We start from the raw sequence: 11,561 nt of genomic DNA, 5'->3' as shown, positions 1-11,561 counted from the left end.
AAAAGGCACAATTTCCTCGACACGAAGGTACAATACAAAATAGATGGCGGCTAAAACATTGGCGCTTGTTGCGTGTGGACTCGTGCTGACTAGGATTAAACCCCCTGAGGGCTGATGCTTTGGCAGTTCGGGGGGGGCTTTACAAGAGCACTGAACGGAGTGAGAGTGGATGGTTCAAAACAAGCACCCCGTTCTGTCCCCATCCGCAAGGGTTTGTTTCTGAGCCCCTTTCCATACGGTACCCCCTGTCATTTACCCAGGAGGGCAAAGCCCGCTGAAGTGCTTCAAAGCCCGTGTAAACAGAAGCGGATCTGCGCTGTGACAACCCCCACCCCGGTCGCTGGATTACTGATCATTGCCCCTGCTGCCGGTTTCCTGGTCGCTCGGGTCATCCGTGAAGCAAACGTCCACGTCGCTCTCGTTGTCAGTCTTTTGCTCCGGCTCCTGGGGCTGGTAGCCGGGCTCGCTTTTGTCCTCGGCCGCCTTGTGGAGGCTTTGGCCCGGGTGCCTGGATTTGACGTGGCGCTCCAGGTCCCTGCGCCGGACCAGCACCTTGCCGCAGAACTCGCAGCGGTAGGGGGTGTTGCCCTCGGCGTGCAGGCGGATGTGCTTGTTGAGGTTGCTGGGGTCGCCGAAGGGCCGCAGGCAGACCTTGCACTTGAGCGGCTTGTAGCCGGTGTGAGTCCGCATGTGGATCTTGAGGCCGTACTTGCGCGAGTAGAGCTTGCCGCAGTAGAGGCAGAGGTGGCCGGTCTTGGGCTTGCCGCCGGCTGGGCCGGCGAGGGCGGCGGGCTGCAGGCTCTCCAGGCGGCCGCGGCTCTTCTCGGCCGCGATCTCGGAGAGCTGCTGGGTGTGCATGGCGATCTCCCGGTCGATGCCGGCCAGGGAGCCCAGCTCGGCCGGGTGGAGCCCCGCCGCCGCCGCCGGCCCGTTGAAGTAGGCCACGGAGTCCGGGTACTTGAGGAGGTTGCCGAGGTGCAGCTTGAGCGGGTAGTAGGGGGCGCTGTAGAGCAGCTCGCCGTTGTAGAGGGTGAAGGGCACGAGCGGCAGGTTGCACTCCCCGGGGTAGGCCTTCAGCCCCTCGAAGGGCGGCAGCGAGAAGCGCTCCAGGTGCAGCCCGGCCCCGGCCGGCAGCGGCGGGTAGCGGCTGGGCGGCAGGCCGGCGTGGTGCAGCCCCCGCTCCACGTGCTTGAAGGCCGAGGTCTCCTCGAAGTGCGAGAGCAAGGGGAAGGCCCGCAGGCCGCCGGCGCAGGCCAGCACGGGCGAGGGGCCCTCGGCCGGGTGCCCGCCGCACTTGGGGTGGGGGCCGCCCGCCAGCGCCTCGGGCCCGCCCCGCCCGGCCCTGCTGCTCCCCAGGGCCTTGCTGAAGCCCAGCCCGCCGGCCTTGCCCTCCTCCGCTTTGGAGAGGCCGGCCGGCCTGAACGCCGACCTGCCCCCCGGGTAGAAGCTCAGGCCGTTGCTCCCCGCCGAGCTCCCCACCAGGCCGAGGAAGGGCCCGTGGCTCCGGCCCGAGCCCACGCTCATGTCCAAGGCTCGCTCCTGCTCCTCTTTCCCCGCCGGCCTGCGGAGCGCCCCCGGCTTGCTCACGGGCGGCGAGGCGGCGGATTCCCGCTTGATGCTCTCCCGGGCCGCCTGCTGCAGGCCGTGGGTCCTCAGGGGAGCCGCCGCGCCGGGGAGCTCGCCCGCCGCCGCCTTCGGGGACAGGCTGAAGAGGTCCGAGGAGCGGGCATGGTCCGGGTGGTGGAGGAAGCCGCGGCCGTTGTTCAAGACGCAGTGGAAGTGGACGTGGGCTTTGAGGCTGTTGGGGTATTTGAACGTCCTCCAGCAATACCAGCAGATGTAGCGCTCCTCCCCTGGGAAGAGAAGCGGAGCCCGCCGTTAGACAAACAGTGGCGCCCCACCCGCCTGGGTCAGCGAGAGAGAGGCCCGTGCACACCCTTGTACCCCAGCAGAATGGCCCACTCCTGCCTTAGACAGTCCATGCACGTCCTTTGAATCATTGCTAAGAGGGGTGCAATGGAAAGTCATGCTGCTCTCCCTCACTGCCCACGACTTTTGCTTCCTTCTCTCAAGTTGCACAATAAAGGCCCGATGCAAACCCCACGGAAATCAATGGGAGGTTTTCGGTTAACTGCAATGGTTTGGATCGGATCCTAACTGCAGACGGGTTGTTCCCCCTTCTCCACCCGCCCAGCGCCTCCTCTAACGCCTCCTTGGGGGACTAGAATGCTGCCACAACTTTCTGGTTTGTCTTTTCAAGCTGGGTCACAAAAGCCTCCTGGCCCAGGAGCTGAGCTGGCCTGGCCCGGGCTGGGCTGAGCAGAGCTGGCTGGGCGGAGGTGGACTAAACTGAGTTTGGACTGGGCTAAAATGGGCTTGGGGAAAGGAGAGCAGCTGTTGCCTTAAATCGTCTGTCGCTGGGCCCATCTGTTGACGTTCGCAGAATAGGTAGCGTATGTCGAGGAGTTGACTAAACGGAACAAAGGCCAATCTAATGATCGTGAGCTCCTCATTACCCCGCGAGACAATCTCCTATATGTATAGGCCATATGTAATCATTCCTTTTCAAAGGACAATGCCCTTTGTGCCCCATCCCTAAACATTTGGGCTTCCCTGAAGCGGAACAAACCGAAATGGCCATGTTTGTGTTATGACTTCATGTTACTTTAAACTTAGACTTTTCTTTCTCTTCGTTCTGAGGAATAAAATAAAGCCTGGCCTGTTCTATCAACCCTGACATTTATATGTATTCTCTGCAGGAGATTTTTTTTTAACTATATATTAGGCTCTCCTACTTACCAGCATCCAAAACGTACAAATTAGATATTTCAAACCATTAAAAAATCATAACAGTAGGAGTGCAGGCTGTACATTCCTGGACAGCCCTAACTTTATAAAGAATACACTAACAGCAAAGTTGTGAAACTGAGCAAGTAAAATAGTATATATTTTCAAGATTGCTGGAAACCTGTTAAAATATTGGCGAAGTATCTTTACAAATATTAAGAGGTGCGAAATCAATCAACCTTAAAAGCGGAGTAAATAAACACCAGAGATTCCTGGTTTGGCCTTTTAAGAAATGTCATAGAAACATAGTTCTAACGTGTTAAAATGATGCATTAGCTTGAAGCAAAGTAGGGAAGAGTGCAAGAGGAGCGTGTAAAATGGTTGGGTTGTTAATGAATAAGCTCACATGGAATTAGCACACTAAACAGCCTTTTAAAAATGACTTTTAATTCAGGAATCAACCAGTGTCAGTTCATTCATTCAGTATCATTCAGGATAAAATAAAAGTCTTTCCACCCCAACCCCCCATTCCTCTTTGGAACACTGTCATGCACACTGAATAATGAAAGCACAGAACAAAACATGGGTTGCGTATTTTCTCTTCTGTTAAGTATTATGTAGTTTCTGTCATGCATAGCGCTCACTAGCTTGCCTTGAAGTGAGTGGTCTTTATGGATCTATGCTGGAATCTTAAATCGGACGTTGTGTGTTTTTTCGCACTGCTGGGCTGAGCTGAGGGGGAAGGAGGAGTGAGTCTGCCGAGACCTTAATTGCTCAGTTGCAGTGGGTCTGACTCTGATCCATTTCAGTAATCCCATTACCGTGCATTGAGATACAGGTAAACTAGCTTTAAAAACGAAAAGGCTTGCAGTTAGAAACAACCTCCACCGCCTAACAAGCCTATTGTGTTGATTTAGAAACTTCTACTTTCTGGCTCTTTTCAAAGAAGCTGCGTGGGTGTTTTATGTTCTTAACAAAGTAGTTGCAATACCAACTAAGATTTGTTCCAAACGCAAACGTATCCTGAATAAAAATGGATGACTCTCCCCTCCCCCGCAACTGTTTCCAAGCAATGACCTAGTAAAAAAAAGCCTTGTTTATAATGTTACATCAATTTAAACCTAAATTGATCTAGTTAAAAACTTTGTTCAACAAAATCGGCTGCCTAGAAGTTTCTTCTTGCATTTTTTCAAAATGCTATCCACAAAAGTACATAGGTGCTGGAACTAGGGGTGCTCTTGCACCCCCTGGCTTGAAGTGGTTTCCATCAACTACAGTGTTTATAGTTTGGTTCAATGGCTCTCAGCACCCTCACCATACAAATTGTTCCAGCACCTCTGCAAAATTAGTAATAACTACACTTACATCTTGTTTCACTTATACAGCCCTCACACTGTATTGATTAGTCTGAAACTTCACTCTGGAAGTTGGGAAAGAGCTGATTTTCAGAATAAGATTGCATCATATGTGTTATATTTACAATGGATTGGAAAGGACATATGAAATAAACGTGTGTATTTTTACAGTGGAGCAGATTCGGTTGTCCTTATTCTGAAAGAGCAGTGCTGTAGTACTGTACTCCCATTGGACTTAGTGAGATTACTTGTGGAGTAAGGTACAGTAATATTCAAGGTGAGTGCGGGCAGCAGACAGACTACGTAGCAGATCTTCTCTCCTTCATTGATTTTGTTACAACGGGTCAAATTCTGCAGGCCTTACTCCGGGCAGTAGACCCACTGGCTTTAATGGGATGAATACGAATTTGACCCTGAGTTTGTTTCTCATGTCGCAGTATTAGTTATAGAAATGATTTACCTCTTTGTAGAGTGACATAAACTAGTAATGTTAGGTATTAGTTTAATAGTGCCTCTCAATATATTAAATAACAGGCCCTATCCTGAATTCCTTCCTGAGTGCTCCAGGTCCTGAATAAGCTCCAGGAGATGATCAGCACCTTGCAGGATCAAGACCTTCCTCCTTACGTTGGGCACTGATTTATGTGGGAAACCTTCTGAGCAAGAAGTGTGTAGACAGTGCGGGATCGGGCTTCTGATCTGTAGGAATCATGTAATCAATGTGCGCTGCTCATTTCCTCTTTGAACAAGTCTATTCTATTATCAGGCTCTTTATACCTAATCTGTGCAGGGAAATTTCAGAGCAGCAATGAATATATTCAGGCTCCAAGCAGAGTGACTAAGTAGACCATCCCCAAAAGCAATTTTCAAAACGAGCTTCAATCTGTTGCCTACGTTTTCACTAGGAAGAGTTTATTCCAGTTTTGCAGAGACTTGTATGAAATACTCAATGTAACTGCTCTTAGAATACAATTCTACATCCATTGAAACCCCATCTCAGCTACAAAATGCCTGCACATGGAAAACAGCACATGGAAATATGCTAGCTATCAGATTCATAGGAAACTATTTAGACAGATAACTGAAATATTTTCCTACGTCATATTTCGAAACATACGCTTTCCCCCTTTCAGAAACTACCGGGTTAATAATTTTAAAACATCGTTTATGTTTACACTACAACTTCGCCTAAAAACAAATTGCAGATTAAAATAATTTATCCAAGACTGATGCATGCCAAGTGCTAGTTTGCTAGTGCACATACATAAACTGAATTTAACTCCCACGTTATTTTTAATCAGTACTAATTTGGTAAACTGACCATTACCCTTTTAAAACAACTAAACGAATCTGAGGAGTCGCTGGAAATTGTCCCATATTTAACCTGAACATGGAATCTGAAGCTGTGACAGAAGGGAAAAGGTGAAAATAATGTTTTAAAAGGGCAGTAAGATAAATTACTGTATTGTAAAAATAGAGAATGATTGTTTTATAAACGATCTTAAAATCCCATTTTCCTTTGAAAATTATAAGATAGTGTCTATGTTGAAAACAGTCTCCTTATCTGAATCCTGAAATGTATTGTCAAATTGCTGGCTCCACTTATTTAAAAACAGCTTTTTAAACATAAGCAGAAGGAACAGATGACCAATTAACAATAAAAAGGGTGGCTGATTAACAATCGTTGTAACTGTGCGGGTATTATTTTTTAAATGTTCTGTTTGCAAACACGTATTTTACTTGCTTAGGTTTTCTAACTGCAGTTTTATATCACAAAGTGGATGCTAATTATAACGTTGCTCTGGAGAAAAACAAAGCAAAACAAAAACACCTTTGCAGTTGGGAAATCGGCGTGAAGCTCTCTGTTAGAAAAGGCACCTGTGAGTTGTATTGACTTCTACGCAGTAATTACTGAACAGAATCATAAAGTCCAAGTTGCTGTACCTTTCTCGTCGTGTGTCGGAGTAGCAGTGATTGGGATGTCAAACCACTGAGCCAAAGAGTTTGAATACCACACGGTCAGCTCCTCCCCTGGCTGGACATCTCTAAGCGCTCTGTAGAAAATCTATTCGAAAGAGAGAAAACCTTATCAGTGCCTTGTCCCTTACAGCAACTCAACGCTGTTAAAGAACACTCCGCCAGAACGTAGCCCGCAATCGAGAGAGAGAGAGAGAGAGATACCTGTCCTCCTGGTAGATCTGCAATAGCTTCCAGAGTCTGTTCTTGTGTGTTTCTGGCAGCCCGGATTAACCCTATCCACTCCAGAGCTGAGCCCCCGGCTTCATCCACTAATTCCCCTCTCACCATCCGTACCTAGAACACAGGCATCAGCCACTGTCATTTCCACACAGGATTCAAGCAAGGCAAAACACAAACACAAATCCTTTATATAAATAAAGCCTAAACGTGCTCCTTACTGGCAACCCTTGCATCATCTTCCCAGTCAGGGAATCGCTGGTTTAAACAGTCAATATATAAAGGCCGAACAAGTGTTTGGAAATAACTGCACACCGTTTGATAGTGGTGAAAGAGAAAGAAGCAGCTAATTTATACGAGCTAGATTTTGCCATCCTTACTCATATTGAGAGTACTGTGCATTGAGATAAATGACATTGCTCGTGGAGTAGGTTGTCACTCATTGTGAGGAAGGATAGCAGCATAGTCTGGCTCTAAAAGCTGTCACTCTTTGCATGATTGTCAGAACAATTCTGTGTAAGTAATTTCTCCACTGGCCAGCATTTGCTAAAATGTGTCTTGTTCAACTGCTGCTGCTGCCTTTGGTTTTAAAGTTTAAGATCATTTTAAAATGCACAGGTAATATTTCAAATTCACGTTTCTTAATGAGTGCGGTTTCGTGCCTTACGCCTGCAGTGAAGCAATTGTAAAATACGCCACTTGTCAAAAGAAAGGAGGGAGAGAGGAGAGAATTCTGCTTAGCTACAAAGTCTCTGTGGCCTCATACTTCATAATCTGCTTGCCCATACAAAGAGAAAATGAAGTGCCAGCTCGCTGAATGACCATGTAATAAAAGTCAATTGAACAAAGCCCTCTAAAGAGAGAAACCAATGGAGCCAGATGAGAAATAAATTTGAGGGGGCTGGCAGAGCGTTTAAAAACAATTAAAGGGCATTAAAAATCCGAGTGGAACTTATGACCAACCTGTGCACTGAGGGAAGAGGGGGAATAGAGGGAGGGTATTTGCCTTGTGGCCATCGCATCCATAGACCCATTTACAACACAAGCCAGTTGAAACCACTCTCTAGCAGAATTTGCTGGGGGTAACTAGTTCATCTCCATGAAATCCCTTTTGTTTATTAGGGAAGATTTTGAAACTTTGAGGTGTCTGATACTGGAAGCCTGAGATAGTTTCCGCATTCCAGACTTACGGAGTTCTAACATCAGTCAGTTCCATCAACTACACGCGACTGTGTTGATTTCAGTACGTCTCTATTGTACATGTATTTGAGCTCTAAGCCACGGGTTTGTTTTCAGTAGCTGGAAAAACTGCCCTTAACTCTGAGCCTTGGCTCAGCACAGGCATCTGGGGCTTGTGCTGTATCTGAAAATGACCTAGCCCCTGGAATATTTGCAAGCCAATCTCATTCTCCCATCCGCCTGCGCCCAGCTCGAAAAGGTACAAATTATTACTGGAGCTGATTTCGATACCGGCCGAAGAGAAGACGATTTTTAAAAATACGAATAAAAAGCAAGAGCTGTGGTATCCAATATGGCTTTGGCTGACCTTGTCGCTTTGGCCCCATCGTATAAACACCAAATAAAAATATATATCAACGAAACCGTGACAAATCCAGGGACGCTTGGACGGGGAATATGATTTCTCTGAACAGGTCGGTGATTACGTTTCAGACCAAAAGGGAGAAAGGAAGGAACAAATCACCAACAAGTTAGCGAAGCCCCCCGTGTAACCGCGTCTGAGAGCATAGCCAGCGCCACAAAACTGCAAACTAGCGAAACTCCCTCACACCTAAAACCAGGGGCAAGCACCTCTTGTGCAGGATACATCGAAACAGGCTCTCTGCAATCACGGGCTGTGAAATGTGCCCCTCTACCATCCCTCTTCTCTTTGGCTTAATGAAGATCTCAAAGGCAGGGACATATCCTCTTGTCTGAAAACACCGCCACAGCCCCTTCACCTTCCCCCTACCAAGTCCAGCCTGCCGTGACCCTATCCAGCAATGCAGGGAGTGGGCAGGAAGGCTGGATAGGTTTTCTATACATTCAATTTCACAGGGAATCTTGGGACACTTTATCAAACGCTTCCCTTTCTTTCCTGGTACTCTGGCTTGTTCTAAAAGGTTAGGGTGAACCGAGGAGAAGGCCGCCTCTTCTCCTAAGTACAGATCCCCCTGAGTCACTGTCTGATCAAACGAGGTCCAGCAGTGCAGATGAGACCATAGGAAATACCTTTTTTTTCGGTCCTGGCTCCCTGCGGTCTGACAGGTACTTGCCCAGTTTGAAGATGCCCGGCACAGGACCCAGCCGCAGTCCGGCGGGGATGCAACTTTCTGCATTCACGCTGATGGCCGGAGCCCTGCTTGTTTGCATTGCTGCCTCTGGGTATAAGGAATCGGGAACCCAAAGCACTTAAAGGGGATGGAGTGACAGAGACAGCCAGCGAGCACGATGAACACAGGCTTATCTCCGCCTGCAGAGTGACGCGGGGGTGTGTGCACGCCGGCTTTTCAATTGGAGCAGGAGGGGTACCCCTTGGCACGCTGATGCTCTAGGGCGCAGAGTTTGGTGAGAGAGTTTAGCTCTTACAGCAGCTGCAGAGTTCCAGCCAAGTGGGTCACGTGGAGCCTTTCCCTAACCCTCCTGCATAATCAAGTACTTTGAATGGCTAGCAAACAATGGTCCAGGCGACCTTCCCATTCCTAAAAATCCAATTTGTCAAGGGCAAAGAAAAGGCGCTGGTGAATCAAAGGTCTGGAGGGACCATTAATCCTCAGCATGGGGTATTGTCCCCTAGACAGTTACGATATTTTAAGTGACAAATCCACTGTATAATTTCTCCATAAATTTTACTTCCTTTTATTGTTCCTAGACAAACCAGTTTTGGAAAATAAGTGACTATTTTAAGTCTACTTGGCTGATTCTTTTGAGGTTTAATATACTTCAAAGATTTTTAATTCTCTTCCCTTGGCTTTATTGTAAAGGAGATTAAACAAAGAGATGGGGAATGTTTTGAGGACTTGTTAACTTCTATTGATTCCTGGCGTGTGCCATACAGAAATTGGGCAGGTACTTGATGGGAAAACACCAGAAAATACCTACACTTTTAAAAAAACTAACCCAACCATATTACCATTTCAGTGGATTGGTTTCAGGCCAGTAACCTATTTATAACAGCTCTGGTCCTTAACTTTTACTTTCGTCTGGGATGAATGGCACAAAATATGAACCATTGTTGTCCTTTTAAATCACGAAGTGTTGCATTTGTGAACACCGTGGGAATTGTTTAATTCGTGTTGTTAGAGAAACTCAAGAGATGGATTCAAACACAAACAGACATCACAGAATGCTAGAGAGGATAATATATGTTTTTGTACCCCTTCTAAATTAGTACTTCTCCAGGCTATTTTTCCATATACAAAATTGCTCCCACTGAGAATACTTTTTTAAAAAAAAGTTTTTAAAAAATGTAATTTAACCTAGAACAATGTGTTTCAGACACAATCCATGATTCCAAATGATGTGCACTTTTTGTAAAGGGTGAGCATATTTTAATTACACAAACATGGAACACTGGTCTACAAGAAGCTTACAAGTTCATTTGTAGCGCATAAAAACACTTAAGAGAGTTGAGGGGCCGGAAGAACAAGATTTTGGAACGGGAATGTATCGTGATCTATTCGTCGGACACACACAAAAATTCCAGATGTGCACAAAATACTAAAGAGTCAATAACTGAAACTTCTATTTGCGCTTTTATAATTTTTCCCATTTCTAAATAGGAACCTCTCTGTAATATATGTGAAGTTGATCTAAATAAGCGGCATATGAATGTTTCTTTCTTTGAAGAACAGCTGCATATGCATATTTTAGACATTATTTCCAATAGCAAGTGCTCTCGGTTTGTTTGTTTGTTTTTCCTGTAGTTTGAGAAATAATCCAATACTAATCCGTTCAAAAACAAGCTATTAAAAAGTTAGCATTTTAGTCTTTTAGGTACAGCTCAGGATAGGCGATATGAAACTGAGTAAATGCTATGCAGGCAAGCAGGTAGCTCTCAATATCTCATCATAAGGTTTGTAATCGTTATTTTGTTTGTTTGTTTACAGCAGCACTCGTCAGTATAATAAATATTAATGGTGAGATGGCGCATTTTTCTCCACGACATGGAGATAAGCGGAAAAGCTCTTTAGAAATAAGTTGATTGTAAATGAGCCTCATAATTCTTAAATCTGCATGATCTGTGTTAGCTTGACCTAAGTATATATGAAGACGGACATCTCAACACGCGGTGCTATGACACCAATTAAGGCAGGCCATGTCTTTCAAGTTAATGCAGAGCTTAACATGGCAGTTGATTATGCAGACAGTTAATTTCATCAAACCCATCTTCTGTCCGCTGCAGCAACAAATTGGTGTTTGATTGAATGTTAGGTAGCTGCCACATGTCAGACATTTAAAAGTATTTGTATATTCACGTAAATTCATAAACTTTAAATATTTCTTCGGTTTAAACACTGCAGTGGCTAAATGGCTGAAGTCCGGTATCATGCCTCTAGGACATGGCGTTAAATCCCTGTTTACCTGTTGTATTTTGTTTATATGGCTATGTCCACAGAGATGCAAACCGTGGGTTAGATTGTGGCAGCACGGGACTTTTGCTGCAGATTTGAATGAGAGCAGAATCTGCCCCTATTTAAATAACTAATGAAGAAACCCCGCCTAAGTGAAAGACGGGGAAAATGGCTGTGGCAAAATGCCTTCTCTAGTCCCAAATTGTTCCCCTGCACTAAATCAATGTAGGTCATGGATTCATTTTCAATAACGATACATTTGCGCGCGCACTAGGCAAGCAGAAACAAATGTAAACGACGTCTGTGGAAACATTAATGATTATCGATCATTCCTCTCCATGGTGTAATTGTAGGGAACATTCTGAGAATAGGTTCGGTGTGGACTGCAGCAGGGGTGGAAAAAAACTGAGATGACCCCTTTGATCAGCAGCATGAATGGGGGGGAAAGGATAAACAAGAAGTTGAGGGCAATAAATTTAAGCCATGAACATGTCCCTATAACCTCTGGCCTGGCGACTTTAGGATGACACCCAGTTTAAATTGCAAGAGCTGCAGAGATAGAGAGACGGCTTTTAAGGAAACCAAGGTACCCTACCGCTCCATTTGGGGAGCTGCTCCATCCCCTCCTTAATGAGTCACAAAGCGTGAACGA

At 46.1% G+C, this 11,561-nt stretch overlaps 1 protein-coding gene across 1 annotated transcript; it reads right to left on the bottom strand.

Annotated features, from left to right (window-relative positions):
* Positions 1–345: 345 nt before the first annotated feature.
* PRDM13 (PR/SET domain 13) lies at positions 346–8,708 on the bottom strand. Its single transcript, XM_073336654.1, has 4 exons — positions 8,568–8,708; positions 6,324–6,455; positions 6,087–6,207; positions 346–1,853 (listed from the first exon to the last, which is right to left on the bottom strand). Exons 1-4 carry the CDS (start codon positions 8,706–8,708, stop codon positions 346–348), a joined length of 1,902 nt encoding a protein of 633 aa, XP_073192755.1.
* Positions 8,709–11,561: the final 2,853 nt, after the last annotated feature.

This window comes from Lepidochelys kempii, chromosome 3 (genome assembly GCF_965140265.1).
Source record: "Lepidochelys kempii isolate rLepKem1 chromosome 3, rLepKem1.hap2, whole genome shotgun sequence".
Taxonomy (NCBI): Eukaryota; Metazoa; Chordata; order Testudines; family Cheloniidae; genus Lepidochelys; species Lepidochelys kempii.
The sequence above is the reverse complement of the archived record's forward strand: the minus strand, read 5'-3'. Positions and strand labels throughout refer to the sequence as shown.